Raw genomic sequence first — 18,142 nt, forward strand, 5'->3', positions numbered from 1 at the left:
AAAGTCTCTCAGGGCCATAGTAGCAGTGTGGGACACACTGCATGAGTGCTGACTGAAATTTATGCCTGTCGATGGGATCGTAAAATGTGATTCACTACACCCGCCTGCCGAGCTGCCACTTTCGAATCCTCTGCACACACATACACTGATGAAACACATGCGTGAGTTTAGGTTCGATTTCGGGAGGCTTAAATCAGCATAGTTGATGATCCATAGTCAATTATTTTAAATTATTAACTTCCTTGGAATTCGACTGCTCGCGGTAAATTACACGACGAAGCTAAGGGAAATATTCCACGAACAAAATACTGTGTTTTGTCCTGTTATGTTCTGTAAATCAGGATAAGTGACATGGTGCGCAGAAGCTCTGCAGTTGCCATGGCGACTAAACAATCTGAAAATCTGAACAATCTGAAACAAACAGGTGAACAATCAGCATGTACGCTGATCCCTCCGCACACTGGCACACTTATTTATAGTGATGTACCAGCGTTTTGCAGTTGCTGAAAGTTAAGCACTAACAAGAAAATACAAAGTAGAAGACCTTTCGCAAGTGCTAGTTCGAGCTCACTATCGTGACTACAGCTTTTTGTTGCAGTCTTACAGCTATCGAAACTCAATTACGTCCACCACGCATGTAACTTAGGTATCGGCGTCCTTAATTGACCACGCATTGACAAATCTTGATACGGGTGTCACTGGAGGTGTTCACTCAGAGACCCCCTCCCCCCCAGTTTCGGATCACTTACATATATATTTGCCGCTTTAGGTTGCTTAAAGTGCACAACGCGAACAAAAAATGATGTCGTAATAAAAATAGATTACAAAGTATTACGGGAAGAAATTCTTCGTATTAAGCACAATGAAATATACAACGAGGACCTCGAAATAGAAGTAGCTAATTTAATTAGAAATCTACAAGTGTCCGTAGAAAAGAGTAAACGTCAAATCTGTAAAGGCCACCATGTTAAACCCTTATGTCGGTGGATGACAGAGGACATCCTAGAGGACATCCTTCAAACACTCAAAGCCAAAGAATACTGGTACGACAAATAGCGTGAGAATAGACATAGTCGATACTATTCACAGCAATTTAAACTGCAGCGGAATAAATCGGTTGCTATGATTCGAACACGAAAAAAAGAGTATTATACTCAACTTATTAGGCAGGCCGCTGGCAATACGAAAAAAAAAAAACTGTGGGAGACTCTAAATGAAATCATAGGTAAACAAAGTAATCCAGCTGTGCTCCCAGAAACCATTGAATGAGAAGTTGTGAATAACTTCAACACATATTTTGCCGGCATTGGTCCAACCCTAGCTGAAAAGTTTAATGACTTAAACAATACCTCTATCTCGCAGAGTTATGTGGCGAACACCTTCGTTTTTGATATAATTGAGATAGAAGAAGCAATAGTGACAGTGAATAAGACGTCTATCTCAAAATCTTCCGGGATAGATGGTATACCTATTCGCATAATTAAAGAGAATATAGATATACCAGGACCAGTTTTATGTCATTTGTATAATCAGTTTGAACTGCAGTAGACACCCTACACATTTGAAAATTGGAAAGGTTGTCCGTATATACAAAAATGGAGAGCGTAATGACCCTTATAATTACTGGCCAATATCTGTACTCAGTACCATCTATCAGAAAACTACCGATCAGAAAAACTTCTGATCGGTAGGTTCCGCAAATTCATTGCTAAATATCAGGTTATGTGCCCGCAGCGACACGGCTTTTGCCCCAATCACTCAACCTCGTCAGCCGTGTTAACTCAAAAACTTAATGCATCTTTACAATACAATATGCTTGTATAGGTCATTATCTTAGACTTTAAAAAAAGCCTTTTACACAGTAATTCCCAGCATCCTTCTAAGTAAACTACATTTTTATGGTTTCCACGGCAGCTCACTGCATGTACTAACGAGATACCTTCATGAACAGGTGCAGGTAGTAAAGATAAATAATTTTAGAGTCAATACCTAAAAGTGTGCGCACTGGAGTTAATCAAGCATCCGTCCTTGGACCACTTTTATTTTCGTTATATTACAATGACGTCCCACTAACTCTAGATAGCAGTGAAGTTCTTATGTACGCCGACGACACTTGAATTGTTTTAACAGCCGACAGTATTGGTGATCTGGAAACTAGAGCAAACGGCGACTTAAAATAAGTAAGTGGTTTTTTGCGAACAAACCTACTATTAACAAAAAAAAAAACTAAATACGTGGTGTTCCGAACGTGTCAAAGAATGGTTAGGGCTGAATGACTAGATTGACGTATAGACGAACTTCCAATACATTGAACCAGCTCATTTAAATATCTTGGCATGACATTTGACAATAATTTGCACTAAAAAGAGCAAACAAACACAGTTTGGGCAAAGCTAGCCTCGGGATGTTACAAGCGTGTGAAAACGCACCATCAGTTCGATACTAACACTTTACGTATTTTATATTTCACACTCGTCCACAGCCATATCACATTGTAACGAATCGCGGGATACGACGTTCAAAACTTATCTTGAACCTGTACGCAAACTTCAGAAACGAGCACTCAGCATAATCACCCACTCACGTCATGATCAACCTATTTCACCTCTGTTTATAAAAATGAATATCTTGTCCTACGATAGAATACATGAATTAAAAATCACCACGCGTGTTTTCAATATAATTAAAAACAACCTACCATTTCATATGTCTTTATTTTGCACACCTTCTCGAGTGGCTAGAAATCAAGCATGCAGAAATTTTAATCTACCCCCAACTAGGAATACATACCGGGAACTCCTGCTGCAGTTTTCAGGGGCGAAAGTCTGGAATAAACTACCAGCAGAAATAAAACAATCAAAAATTTTTATATGTGCTTTAAAATACTTGCTTAGTCTGAACGATGTTGCTTCAGTGTGAGCGGTGAGGATGTAATTTTTTTTGCTTGCCAGTAGTTTGCTGAAACCTGCTTACAAAGCCAGTTTTTCGCGAGGTTAAACATGCAAATTTTAACATTGAATAATAATGCATGAAATTAAATTGTTTTACTGTTTGTACATATTTAGTAGTCATTGTAACTCTGCAATTACTGAAACATTTGCTTTCCTTTTGTACCCTTGTGGAATTTAAAATGTATAATGATTATATTCGTGCGCATTTTTGTATCTCTTGTACATGGTGATCTGATTCTTCTTTAATTTTTCTTTGGACCCTCTACTAGCCTTTGGCTGTGGGTACAACCAGTTTTGGAATTTTCGTATGTGATGCTTGCAAATGAAGAATTCATTTCATTTTAATCTCGCACGTCAACATGCGTGAAACATCGTACATACCTTATAAAAGACGTACGAGGTGTCATTCTTAAATATTGTGTGAACGACGAAGATAGTCACTATCATTATCAGGGGATTAGACCTGCATTCGGAATAAAGAAGAGGTCAACGGGTGGGATTCGTCATGGGCACGGCGGCTCGTCCTTTCTTCAACATTTTGGTGCCATGAAACCCGGGAGGAAGGACCTTCGGTGGTGAGACGGAGCGGCCTTCACGAATTTCGACCGCCGTCGTAGCAGAACGCACGGACGAGCGGATGGACGCACGGGCGGCCACACAGACGCTCACATGGATGGACGGAAGCAAGAACGAATCAACGGACGGATGCTTCGCACCACTATCCCTCATTCGCTCCATGGATATGCTGCCATTTTTTAAGGGGCGAAGCTCCTCTTTGTCTAGCCTTGTCCTGCGTCAGGCGAAACCATGGCAGTAAGGCGGACGGACAGACAGACAGACAGACAGACAGACAGACAGACAGACAGACAGACAGACAGACAGACGGACGGACGGATGGACAGACAGACAGACAGACAGAAAGAAAGACAGACATACAGACAGACGGACAGACGGACGGACGGACGGACGGACGGATGGACGGACGGACCAATGGATGGACGGACCAATGGACGGACGGATGGGCGCTTCGCCCCACTCATCATTCACCCCGTGGATATGCTGTGATTCTTTTCCTACCTACGGGAAGAATCAGTGAAGATATATTTCGTGACGCAGAGCTCTCGGGTTTCTTCCAACGGGCCGTGAATCATGCAACTGCAAGCCGGCAGCAGTGACAATGGTGGCGACAAATATAGATTAACCCAGTACCAGCACAGTCGTGGTAAACAAGAAGGATGAACCGAGTCAAATCCTCATACATTTGTGGGTCGTTGATCCTTTGGACAAGGTAGTAGAGAAGCGAGGTAGCTTACTTTGAGTTTAGCACAGATCGGCAACGAACTCCGGCGCGGCTGTCGCGATGGAAACCCGCGATGCGTTTACTTTTGTTGTCCTTTTCTGCTTGCTTGGAATCGCCGCGGGTAACGTATACGGAATTTAACTCATTCGTACAAGATACCCGCCTACCGTTCATGTTTATTTTTTACAGTTTAGAACTACTTATGATTAATATTTACCTGCACTAACATAATAAATGTACACGTTATTTCTCACCGATGTTCTTTTACGACGCCATATCACCTGACCCAGTTAGCCACGTAACTATACGTTTACCCGAGATCCGTTTCATACGGGCTATGTAGTTCCACTGCACAATTACAAACAACGCAGTTAACAGCTTTCAGTCTTGCTCTATGTACCCCATGCTGTGAAGTTGTAAGACCCACGTTTTCATGAAGCTCGATGTTTGTGTCACCAGCATTAATCTTAGTTTGTTGATGGAAACGCCAAGTTCGCACTTGTATCTCTGTGCTTTCCGTCCCATTTCTCGCCCTAACGTCCGTGTAGGTGTACAACCAAGAACGTAACTTTATCAGGTTCTTGCTATGATGTATCTTGTGGCGCATATGTTGCTTTGGGGTGCGAAACGCCGTAATTTTATTTGATGCAGTCCACCACGGTGGGTTGGTGGTTATAGTGAACGGCTGCTGATCGAAAGGTCGCGGGTTTGATGCTGTCTGTGCCGGTCCCATTTTGGCGGAGAAAATATGGTAGAGGCCTAGGTAATGTGCGTTTAAGTGCTCGTTAAAGAACAGCAGATGGCCGAAATTTCCGGGGCCCTGCACTACGGCGTCTTTCATGATCATGCCGTCGTTTTGGAAGGTAAAACCCCACATATAAATATAAATTTGTCTAATTGCCATTTCAGTATAGTGTATAGTACACAGCAGGATATAATTTACACCGCAGTCACTTACGTCATCAAAGGACACCTGGAAGACACACTGTAATCGGGAATAATTCATTTGAGCAGGTGACTGCGGTCTAAGGAACACTTCTTCAGAAAAGATTGTCGGGGGAAGACCGGCCAAGCAATGCGAGTTCCCTTGGCAGGTATGTTCATTTCTCTGTCACGTGCTTTTTTTCTAAAATAGGAAATGGTTTATGACAATTTGCAAAAAAAAAACATCTCAATTTGCGTATTTACGTCATGCCTTCACATAATATTTATGAAACAAACTTGAAGCCCCGCCTAACTTTGCGATCGTCTTAGTCGTTACTGTTACAAACATATAAGGTATTTTGAGACCATACTAAAAGGATGACTGGGTTTTGTGCAAGCTGAGAGAATTATTGAACAAAGAAATGACAACATGCAGAAATTTTCACACGTGTGGTTTCTTCATGAAAATAAATACCCCGTTTGCATGAATTAAAATATTTCAAACATCTTAACACGTGACGTGGAAGTTTCGGAAAAGTGTCTCCAAGCACAAAACAACTTGATTATTTAGCAACGTATACCGTATCATTTACCTCACAATGTTTCTTGCTGAGGCTAAAACATCCGCGTTTACTTTTGCGTAAACGTATTGCGCCAACAAACCTAATTGTCACAGCTTCAATGCCACGTTTACGACGACTACGTATGTCTGCCCATCCGTCCGTCCGTCCGTCCGTCCGTCTGTCCTCCATCCGTCTACCCATCTGTCTGTCCGTCTGTCTGTCCACGTGTTCATCCGTCTGTCCATGTGTCCATCCGTCTGTCCATGTGTCCATCCGTCTGTCCATGTGTCCGTTCATCCGTCCGTCCGTCCGTCCGTCCGTCCGTCTGCCTGTCTGCCTGTCTGCCTGCCTGTCTGTCTGTCTGTCTGTCTGTCTGTCTGTCTGTCTGTCTGTCTGTCTGTCTGTCTGTCTGTCTGTCTGTCTGTCTGTCTGTCTGTCTGTCCTCCATCCGTATACCCATCTGCCTGCCTGCCTGCCTGCCTGCCTGCCTGCCTGTCTGTCTGTCTGTCTGTCTGTCTGTCTGTCTGTCTGTCTGTCTGTCTGTCTGTCTGTCTGTCTGTCTGTCTGTCTGTCTGTCTGTCTGTCTGTCTGTTAATTTTTCGTAGGTATCACTCCAAGTGCGCGGCTATCACTTCTGCGGAGGATCAATCCTTTCTCCGGACACTGTCGTCACGGCTGCGCACTGTCTCGGCCGAAAGTGAGTTCCTCTTTCTCTGCGCCCATTTAATTGAACTTCGTTTGTATCGATGCTTTCCGCTATTTTTGCTTACTTATTCGACAGTACTGCTGACTTCAGTACACTCACTGCAGAGTGGGTTAGTGATAGACTTTAGGCATTGTTGTATTCTCTTTTCCTTAATTTTTTCTTTTTATTTTCTGCAGTATCTCATTTCTATCATATATTATTCCTATTACCCACTTTCGCAATAAAGGGTAGACAACCCATCTAAGAACTGGCCAACCTCCCTGTCCTTCCGCATACTTCTTTCTTCCTCTCTTATACAAAAAATGATCTTTTTATTCAGAGACAGTAGCATAAATCGTAATAAACCCGAAATAAAGTACCAAAAATACAGCTAACCTTTAAACTTTATAAGGAATACGCATAAAAGAGAAAGAGAATGAACTTCAGATAACAGGGTAAAAAGCAATGATTGGAAGATTTCTATAGTCACCTTCAACAGGCAGTGTGTCTAAGGCATTCCCCTCGATAATCGTTCAAAGAAAGAAATAATGTCTGAAACTTTCTAGTCGGCTGAAGAGGAACGAGCTCAAGACCGTGTCATCTTCTGTTGTTATAGCCAGTTGAAAGATGGCCATCATGAGCAGTACTGAGATTCAGGTTCTGTTTGACTATTCAAAACACAAAGTGTAATTGTACAATGTTATTCCTCTCCGATGTATGGTTTATATTCGCTTTCACTGTCTATACCGAGACCAAAACCTGCGTTTAAAAATGGAATTTAATGCTTTGATGTGAAATGTTTCTAATATCGTCATTTTTTAGTGCGGAAGGTATCGAGCCTCTACATTACTTATGACTATAAGGAACCGTTTTATTCAGCTAGCCTCGAGCTAAATTACATTGATAATATGTACAAATGACGAAGATGTACAGGGGTAATAATACGTAAGGAGGATTCACTTGTCGCCTTCACAATACATTCATTTAACGTTCTGTCTCAAGTGGGTGAACTGATGTTTCATATCCTTTCCCTGGCCAAGAAAGTTTTGGTTGACAACCTTACAATAAGAATAATACTACTACATTACGATTTTGTGGGCAAAAACCATGACTTGAACGAGAGGGACGCCATGGTGGGAAACTCTGGCTTTCACCGAATGAAATTGAACTGGATGTAAATAAGATGTTCTATGGGAGGATAGAATAAACGAAACACAAGTTATTTCACGTACTTAGAACCAGTTACGTCAAATCGACACCATGAGAGCAAACGTTCGGGGAAGAAATTTCGGGAAAGTGAGGTGCGTCATCATTTCCATAGTAATCCATATTTTAGAGCAAAATAAAGAAAAAACGGCCAGCTCCATGCTGTGAAAACTGTGGGAGCGCCAAGCTGTAAACGCGCGAGTCTGTGTGATTGGGTCGCAAGATCGCGTGCATGACAGTCATGATTATTAAATGTGAAGCATTTCTTAAGTGAACTTCGGTGACTTTGAGCGTATCTATCTATATAACCATCATCATCATCATCATCATCATCATCATCATCATCATCATCCTGACTACGTCCACTGAGGCCTTTGTCATGCAGTGGACGTAGTCAGGCTGATTGATGATGATGATGATGATGATGATGATGGTGATGATGATGATCTATATAACCGCTTACGTTTGGGTGCTCTCGTGATAACCCCCTTAACTTGGCGTGAACCAAAATCAGCATGGGAGGGTAAGATGTTTGGATGAACATACGTCCTGGTCAAAACATGAATCATGCCACATTCCCGTCGCGTACGTCGTCAAACACTTCCCGCCGGACAGTGGCACATACCCACGGGTGAGTATGTGCCAGTGGCATGCGTGCATGTACCACAGATGATTGACACTTAGTATCTACTGAGGAAGGACGAGAACACACATAATTTTTTTAACGCGCTGCCCAACCAATTTTATAAACATTACATGTGTATTCCTTTGATGCAGCCGTCACGTCGGGTTAACGTCAATTGTGGTTATGTGCCATGCGCTGAAGTTTATTTACGTAGCAGTGTCCAGGGACGGCATCCTCGCGAGCATCAGCGCTTCATATCAGCTTCTGGTTTTGCTATAATACGTATGTTCCAGTTGGCATCGTTACGCAAGTGCAAACAACTGGTTATAAAAACATCTGCAACTTTTCGACATATGCCTATGCGTGCGACATTTGTACACATATTTAGCGTGATTTCATGACGTGTCATTCAATGAAAAAATTGCGACATGCTCACATTTCCTCCGAATGCTTCGCAAAACGTCGATTCCGAAAGTACGTGGGATCTGCCAAATTTTTATCATCATCATCATCATCATCATCATTTCGAGGAATCATCAGTGTCATGTAGCGTCATGATCTCCTTTTTGTTTTGTTTTTAATTCAACCCCACTCCATGGTCACGTGACCTGCGCTACTTCTACTAATACTACTACCACTATCTCTACTACAACTGCAACTACCACAGCAGTTATCACTGCTACTGCTACTTCTACTACTACTACTACTACTACCACAACTACTACTACTATTACCCCCCAACCACTACCACTACCACAACCACTACTACGACTACTACAACTACTAGTATTACCACCACTATTACTACTGCTACCAGTACTACTACTACTACTACTACTACTACTACTAGCACAACTATTGCTACTGCTACCAATACCACTACCATGGCTACTACTACTACTACTACTACTACTACTACTACTATTACTACTACTACTACGATGATGGTGACGGCATACGGTAGACTAAGACAGCTTCGCTGTAATGTAGCTGCGACGAACAGGGACATGAGTCGACCACATCGGTTCTGGCCGTTGTCAATTAGCAAAATAGCTATAATTTTTATAATGGATAACTCAGAACGTTTAGCCACTCGCACATGTTGCCAATGAAGCCGCTTGCAGTACTCTGTGCAGCTGTCTTTGGATGTGTTTGTGATCTTGAGCGGGACACTTCCAGAGCTTCATGCAATTCAATTTTGCTTCGCATGCGATGAGGAACAGTTAGTGAGACGAAAATGCACCAACTTTTTGTTGTGATCACGTAATTCAATAAAATGGGAGTACAATTACGACGAGATGCCCTATTATACGTAAAAGAATTCCATAATTCTTGAGTACTCACTTGAATATTCGACAAAGGAAAATATTTTCTGCAGGGGAGACCCGTCTACGGTGGAAGTCGTTGCGGGCAACGTCGACCTTAAGAAGAAAAGCGCTCACTACCAGCGTCGTCGAGTGAAGTCGGCCGCTCGACACGAGAACTTCGGCAAGCGAGGCATGCGTGACGACATAGCCATCCTCAGACTGCAAGAGCCGTTCGACTTTGAGGGCTCAGACGGCTGTGTCTCCACGGTGTGCCTGCCAGAGCCCAATCGCAAGATGCGTGACGCCATTGTCGTGTCCGGTTGGGGCACCACGCGCGAAGGTGAACTGGCCATTTTCGCTGCCGTTAGCATAAACACACACGCTTCGTATAGCCTACGTAGGATACATAGAGTTGAGTTTATTTTATTCTGCTACATGGTTGCGAGGATTACCAGGCAAAAGCTGCATTGAGCAGCTTGGGAGAAACCTGGCCACCTGATGTACGGGACAGCGTCACAGCGGTTAAACACGTATTTCAGCGGTCGTGCGTAGAAACTTCTCAAGAGTTTCGGTAGCTCGGGTTTGTTACCGCAATAATCTCGTATTTCTTGCACATTAGGCAGTAAACTTAGCGGACGTTTTCTGCAAGTTTTGCCATGTATAAGTTCGTGCTCCCTTCTAGGCACATGGTATACATAATGCATGAACTTCTAACTAAATGAATGAAGAGCCACTGTCAGAATAAATGAACAACGTTATCGGGGAAACATTTCACGTATTCTAAGAGGAATAAAGAAGGCACAGTGATGTGAACAGAAGGAAAGAAAGAAAAGCACATAAACTTATCGCAGTAAAAGACATCACATAATATGTGGCGTAGCGTTTTAACCGAGTAGATAAATCGAGGCTGTTTTCTTTGTGTAATCGATTAAAACTCTGAGAAAACACAACTGTAGCATCTGGTCGCTGTAGTTCTGCTCGTGGTAACAATCCGAGGTTCAAAATGATGTAGTTTATAAAAAAAAATTCTGTTGCTGTAAGAATGTCAGTTCTGTTAAAGCATCATAATTTTCACTTTTTTTCTAATTTTATATATGCTACAAAGCTCATATCAACTCGGGAACTCATTTCAAGTTGTATGCTTTGTAAACAAGGAAGTGGTATGGCAAAGAGATGGCGCCCTGGAGAACATAGAAGTGTGGCAGCTTGGGCTAGTTGGTATGGCATGACAATGGTTATAGCGCGAGACCAAAACGACGACACAGAGACAAGAAGGCTTTCGTGTCCTTCTTGTCTCTGTGTCGTCGTTTTGGTCTCGCGCTATAACCATCGTCAGGCCTGAAGAACAGGCACGTTGCCCCCCTTTTTTTTTTGAATACTATCAATTTGTGAATCCTTTATGCTTATGTTATAGAGCAAATCAGGCAGACAACATGTTTCCTGATAGAGCGAATTCTTCTTCCTCTTTTTTTCTTTCTCAGGGGGCCGTATTTCAACGGAACTTCTGGCTGTGTCAGTTCGCGTGTCCGACGACATGTACTGCGCTGTGCAGTATCTGCAGCCATCATCTCTAACCACTGCCTACGACAAAGAGACAATGTTTTGCGCCGGGGAACTGTTTGGTGGCAAAGATTCTTGTCAGGTACGTATAACGACGTATGTCAGCGGTGGTGTGTAAAAACGGCTTAGGAGTTTCGGTATCTCGGGTTTGTTACCGCAATAATTTCGTATTTCTTGCGCATGAAGCAGTAAGTTTAGCGGACGTTTTCTGTAATTTTTGTCATGTAAGTTCGTGCTCCCTTCTATTTATATCACTGCACCGGAAGTAAAGTTCTTCACCCCGATTCCTTCGCAGGGCGATTCCGGTGGGCCAGCGATCCAGTATCGAAACGGAACAGCGTTGCTCGTGGGCATAGTTTCGTTCGGACGAGGCTGCGCTCGCCTCACCCATGCGGGCGTCTACACAAGAGTGTCTAACTACATCGACTGGATCCAAGAACACGCCGACAAGAACTGACCACGAGAAGAACTTTCATTTTTTTGTTATGTCTGGACAGTATTACGCAATAAATTTATTACCCTTACTGGCAATATCAAAACAGGTGGGAATGCCCGCTTTAATCCACGAACGTGCACACACACTTGTCTAAACAGTGCGCACAAAAAATGCAGTGTCATCGCTTACCGTGAAATAATGGTTTGAGACAACTCGTTTTTAGTGTGCAAATGTGTTTTAGAACAGGATGAAGTGATCACTGACCTCACTTTTTAAGGTTATTGGAACAAAGAGATTCCTTTTCCGAACGGTTGCACCTCACATCAGGCGCACTTCGCGAGTAAAGAAAAAAAAAAAACAATCAGATTTACCACTTCATGGAGCATATGCTAGAAACAGGAATTTTCAGCATACCGTGGTGAAAGCACCCTCATTAAAGGAAAAGAAATGATAGCCATACTGATTATTAGGACCTCATAAATATATTTATTCTATAGTTGTTCAATAAATATTTAAGTTAAATGTGCATTCAACAATCGAAATGCCCCAGAGGAATTTAAAGGACGAAGGATACGTGGTTTTCCCTCGTGGCCCAGCTACCACGCGGCACCAGTTACGGGGAATGCAACGACCTCTTTCTGTCACTAGGCAGCGTTGCCAACAGTAAGCATAATAACACACATCTTCAGAGAGAAAACAACATTTTAGTCTGTCGCTTTCCGGTGACACAAATAAGCTATGTTTGTAACACCGCAGTTATTTAAGCACGAACCAGTCTACTTTTCGGGGACATATTCGAACAGTGGCAGAAGCGGAGTACGTGAGGGTTTAGTTGCTTTCCGAACTGAAGTCGCATTTAGCTGTAACATGTATCTCTTAGCAATCTGTGTTTATGTGATGATCAGAAGTGAGCCTCTATTGGCCGGTAAGTGTTCATGATTTGTTCTTGTAGCTATATCATCTTAATACATACGCTTTCTCAAGTTTTCTGCTTCTACTTTATATGCATAACAAGTCAGGCAATTCGAGGGCGTTGAGATACACATTTATTGTAGAGCTCCTATTTTTTTCATCTTGTCAGGTGGCAAGGTATATACATACCGCCTGTTCACATCCCGTAAATGTGGCAGGTATCTATATTGCTCGAAGCAGTGGGTCAGCACTGCTATCTTTTGAATTTTTTTTTGTTATGCTGTGTAGACAACGTGAGCCAATGTTTCAACAAGCGGAATTATCTATTTGAAAGCTACAATTGTCTCAAATGTCTTGTTCTTTTGGCTTTTTTTGTTATCCGTAACTTCTGCGATTTTTCATTTTTGCAGCTACATCAACAGTATTGGTAATAAAACTTGGAATCCTTGTAGACAATATTTAGTCAAAAATTATTCTTTTTCCCAAACAGAAAAAAATACATTTCTCATATGGCTGCGGCTATATTCTATATCAATTGAAATATCAGTGAAAAAAAACCTATTTGTGAGAGGTCAGAAACATACAAACATTTAGCGCTGAAATTCAACGCCGTAACAATGAAGCAAATGTAAGATAAGCCTCAAAAGAGCGAGATATAACATACGGTTGAGCGAAAGACAGGGTGGTTAACCAGAAGAAAGTTCACAGTTTGATACCCTGTACTGGGGAAAGGGAAATCAGATAGAAGAGTAAGGAGAGAAAAAGAAAAAAAAGAGGAATAGTTGAAAAAAAAAAAGAAAACGAGCACATATACGGTTTTGTCACAGTCGTTTTACGAGTCGCGTAGACCGCAGACTAGAGCAGCGCCTTTGTAGCTTTCTGGTTGGAAGGTCGAATGTTCCGGGGGTGCCATTCTGGACATTGTCGAATTCCGCCATGATGTCAGATTCCGTTATTGATCAATCCTAATCGGCCAAGTAAGCCGCTGCCACCTCTCTGATTGGCTTAGAATGCCGTCATTACAGAATTCGACAATATAGTGGAATTAGACCATGTCCAAAATAGCACCCAGTCACGACAAAATTCACTGCTTCGAAAGCAGCAGGCTGTCGAGCCGTCCTAATGTTGCCAAAAGCTGTTGTCTTAGGGAGCTCTAATGTGGAAAGTGACAAAAACGTGGGCAATGGTTTTTTCACTGCCACAATGATTGCACGAAGCACTCTGAGCCATTCCGATTCGGTAAGCAAAAGTGTTCGTGAATGACACTCCAAGCCACAAGCGGCAGAGGGTGTTTGTTTTGGATCGGGAGAGTCCAGGTGAAATTTCATGCTGAAGTGACGGATCTAAATGGCGTGAATGGGGACGCAGAAAACCAGTCGTGTTCCACGTCGAGTCTCTTATATCACGCGCGGGCGAGCGAATCTTTGTTGCCGCATCGGTTCTTGGTAATTGAATGGATTTCTGCATGCCACTTTCATGAGCATCTCTGGCAGAGAGAGAGAGAGAGAGAGAGAGAGAGAGAGACGTCTTTATTCACAAAAGCATGGAGAAGGAGGGCGGGAGAGGAACCCCTAGTCCGGGTCCCTAGGACGATTCCTGACAGAATTATCGTCATAGTCGTTGCCGTCAATGCCAGAGTGACTGAAAAAGTAAGTGCCAAAAATGTGCTGTATATTCACTTCCAATCCATAAAAAAGCGCTGTTTCAACGTTTATTTATTTATTTATTTACTTACTTTAATTAGTTAATACCTCCCAGGCCCCCAGGAGGCGTAGTGAGGGGCATACAGTACAATTTAATGCATAATAAATTGTACGCACATGCGTAATCGGGATTTGTCACATGTCGAAAACAACTGTAGAAACCGAGCAGATCTGATCTAACGAGTCAAAAAAAGGCTGTGCAGGCGCTACTCCGCTTCTTGCGTTGAAGTAGCCTCTCAGAACCACTTTGACCTGGACGTCCTGCGTGCTGTCCATGTGTGTGTATGTGTCTTTTTTTTTCAGTTTTATTTATCTATCTCTCTCTGCCTTATGTACAAACCCTATTTCCCCACCCCTACGCATGCATTTCTCTCCGACTCTTTCTTTATGTTCTTACAGCAAGTTTATGCGGCAAGAGCCGCCACTTCATGGCCAGAATCGTTGGAGGAAGGGATGCTATGGCCGCGGAGTTTCCTTGGCAGGTATGGTCACGAGAGAGCGTTGCTACCATCTTCTCCACATTATTGCGCAACTATAGTTCACCCAGTTCATATTGTAAACTGCAATCAAGCAGGAATCGCTGCTGTAAATTGTTACCGAACAAATTTTTGAAGTGCGAGCCTGTGCACGGAAGCCAATTATCTCCTTTACTTTATGGAGTAGCAGAGCACGCTTCTAATCCATGCTCGAAAACGATGTGACAATGTAGATGACATACTTGACGTCCTAATTTCTAATTACCTGACAACGTTTATGTACAGAAGCGAGCACGGTATGACCATGCATACGTAAAGTTAGGAATACTCGCGCTGTACGACTCTTGCGCAACGTGAGAACATAACAGGGGCTAATTATAATGAAGCGTTATTTGAACTTCGTTCCAAAATTTCAAACTACAGTCACAAATTCAGAACCTTGAACATAATGCTGATTATCTGAATACACAAACTCAGCAGAAATTCTCTGGGTTGGAGTTTGTTAGAATCTATTTCGTTAATTCATTAGGGTAAATGTACGCAAAATCAGTTATGGTAATGCTAGTGAAGTGCCGACTTCGTTTGAGACGACATTTGCAGCTGAGTCATATTCTCTTTCGTTACGGGCGGTTTTCGCTTTCCCAAAGCGTAAGAAATGCTACGTTGAATGAAAGCGAAATGGTATTGCGAAATTGCAAAAATAAGTAGTAAAAGGGTGTAATAATAGTCCTTCAAAAGATTCACAAGAAAGTGGACGACAAGGACTTGAAGAATTACAGGCCGATCAGTTTTCTCTCCATCGTGTAGCAGCTATTTGCAAAGTTAATTGCTAACAGAATTAGAACAACATTACAATTCAATCAACAAAATAATCAAGCAGGATTTCGAACAGGCTACTCAACAATCGACCACATATATACTATCAATCAGGTAATAGAGAAATGCTCAGAATACAGCCAACCACTATACATAGCCTTCATAGATTACGAGGAAACATTTGATTCAGTAGAGGTATCAGCAGTCATAGAGGCAGTGCGGAATCAGGAGGTCGACGAAACACACATAAACATCCTGGAAGAAATATACGGCAGAACTGTCGCCATAGTACGCCATAAAGGAAGCTACTGAATATCAATAAAGAATTGTGTAAGACAAAGGGATATGATCTCACCAATGCTATTTACCGTGTGCTTATACGAGGTTTTCAGTGGCCTAGAATGAGAACAGTTAGAGATAAGAGTTAATGGTGAGTACCTTAGTAACTTGTGTTTTGCCGATGACATTGCATTGCTTAGTAACTGAGGGGACGAATGGCAATTCACAATTACTAAATTAGGCAAGGAGAGCAGAAAGGTAGGTTTTGAGAGTAATCCACCAAAAACGGAAGTAACGTACAACAACCTCGGAAGTGAACAGCACTTCGATATATGTATACGTAGCAGTGCTCATGAGGTAAAAAAAAGAGTACGTGTACTTAGGACAGGTAGTAACCACGGAGCCAAACTCCGAGATTGAAGTAACTAGAAGAATAAGAATGGGGCGGAGAACATTCGACAAGCATTATGAAATAATGACTGGTAGATTGCCATGATCCCTCAAGAGGGTTCAACTTTAGTTGAAGACGATGCAGCGGGCAATAGAATGGAAAATGACAGGGGTAACCATGAGGCACAGGAAGAGAGCAGAGTGTATCAAGGAACAAACGGGTGCTGAGGACACCAGTCTAAATCAAGAAGAGGAAATGGTCATGGGCAGGGCACGTAGCGTGAAGGCAACATAACCGCGGGTCATTGAGGGTCACAGACTGGATTCTATGAGAAGGCAAGTGCGCGAGGGGAAGACAGAAAATTAGGTGGGCACTTGAGAATAGGGAGATTAGGTAGTTTGCGTATATAATGTGGCAAAAAAAGCAAAAACAAGAACGAGTTAACTGGCGCAACATGGGAGATGCTGTTGTGCTGCAGTAGGCGTAGTCAGGCCAATGATGACGATGTTAATATAATAGTCCTCTTCTTATTCTTTTGAGGCTTGGTGAGGGATCAGAGACTTTGTCGTCATCGCGACCGGAAGTTCATTAGCAGTGGCAGATACGAAAATAAACTAAGTGAGCGATATAAACCCCTGCAATACACCGACTCAGAATGATTCTAGAAGGAAGAAAATGACACATTCGTGTTGTTTATGAAATCATGTTCGCTTTGTCACAAGGTTGTCATAGAAGTTACGCAAATTAGATCAACTTATACAACAATAACAACCGAATATCCACGAGGAAGTTCAGAATGTTAACACCAATTTCAACCTTGTATTAAGGTGAGCCTCGTCTGGAAAGGACAGCCTTTCTGTGGTGGTAGCCTAATCTCTCCAAGTGAAGTTGTAACGGCAGCGCACTGCATCAACAAGTGAGTGATTTAATACTATATAGAGATCGCGTATATAGAAAAATTGATGTCGTTTTCTACCAAAAATAAATAAATAAATAAAATGCAGCACGAGATAAAAAAATTCTAAATTATAAATACTAGTAATCTACACATGAACATTTCAGGAGTTAATATTTTTTGCCTTTATTCTGCACATTGTTACATATGTAACCATATAGACCCCAGGTGGTCGAAATTTCTGGAGCCCTCCACTACGGCGTCTCTCATAACTATATGGTGGTTTTGGAATGTTAAACCCAGATATCAATCAATCAATCAATCAATCAATCAACCATATAGAACGTTTTTAGAATTTAGCTCTTGTTTTCCTTTCATACTCAGCTGCCAAAGGGACTGTTAAAAGAACACAAGAACGAAACTAAAAAACGCCTCTAGTAAACTTCACGTGCTTCTAAATGTCAGCAACCTCATGCACTCAACAATCTCGAGTCCCCAATGGCAGTAACAAATAAATTTGAGTCGCAGAATTATACTACTCGAACCTGCGCTGAGCTTCTTGAAGAATGGAAGTTTTAGTCTATATTAAACAGTGACACTGCATCAGTTGAAAAGGAACAATTATGTATACTGCACGTTCATCCAGTGAGCACTTTAAGAGTAATTAAACGGGCTGGCTGTCCAGCTTGTGAAAGCTTGGTACAAACCAATTTTCTTTGAATAGTTGAATTGTAATTTTTCAGACAATAACAAGACTAGAGCTCTTGTTACAAATGGGCAAACCTTTTACGGTTGGGATGAAACTGCTCGACATACATAGTTAATGTTTTCATGTTGATACTGCAACGATGATGCAACAGCTGTAGTGAGTTTAAAAGTTGCAGATTTTTTGTATGTGGTTTAAAACTATGGCGCTATCTTGGTAAAAAAACTTTTTTTTTTCAGTTACACTATCGAAGATTTAGACGTCATCGCTGGAGCGCGCCATCCTGTCATCATTCAGTTGAACGATGACTTCATTCAGAAAAGGAAGGTTAGTATTTTTAGGTTGAGCATGTATGCAAGCAAAAATGAAGTATGAACACTACCACTCACGGCGGCACACGTAGTCAG

General features: G+C 42.1%; 2 protein-coding genes across 2 annotated transcripts in view; both read left to right on the top strand.

Moving 5' to 3' along the window:
• LOC142814134 (uncharacterized) overlaps window positions 1-18,142 on the top strand; it is a 168,951-nt gene that overhangs the window by 113,713 nt on the left and 37,096 nt on the right. The window contains exons 28-31 of the mRNA XM_075892071.1: window positions 12,880-12,896; window positions 14,572-14,654; window positions 16,962-17,050; window positions 17,975-18,062. Coding sequence (XP_075748186.1) covers window positions 12,880-12,896; window positions 14,572-14,654; window positions 16,962-17,050; window positions 17,975-18,062 — 277 coding nt within the window. The remainder of the gene's footprint in view (window positions 1-12,879; window positions 12,897-14,571; window positions 14,655-16,961; window positions 17,051-17,974; window positions 18,063-18,142) is intronic.
• LOC142814200 (trypsin-1-like) lies at window positions 9,639-11,644 on the top strand. Its single transcript, XM_075892358.1, has 3 exons — window positions 9,639-9,901; window positions 11,043-11,203; window positions 11,417-11,644. Exons 1-3 carry the CDS (start codon window positions 9,754-9,756, stop codon window positions 11,576-11,578), a joined length of 471 nt encoding a protein of 156 aa, XP_075748473.1. The 5' UTR covers window positions 9,639-9,753; the 3' UTR covers window positions 11,579-11,644.

This window comes from Rhipicephalus microplus, chromosome 4 (assembly GCF_043290135.1).
Source record: "Rhipicephalus microplus isolate Deutch F79 chromosome 4, USDA_Rmic, whole genome shotgun sequence".
NCBI classification, from domain to species: domain Eukaryota; kingdom Metazoa; phylum Arthropoda; class Arachnida; order Ixodida; family Ixodidae; genus Rhipicephalus; species Rhipicephalus microplus.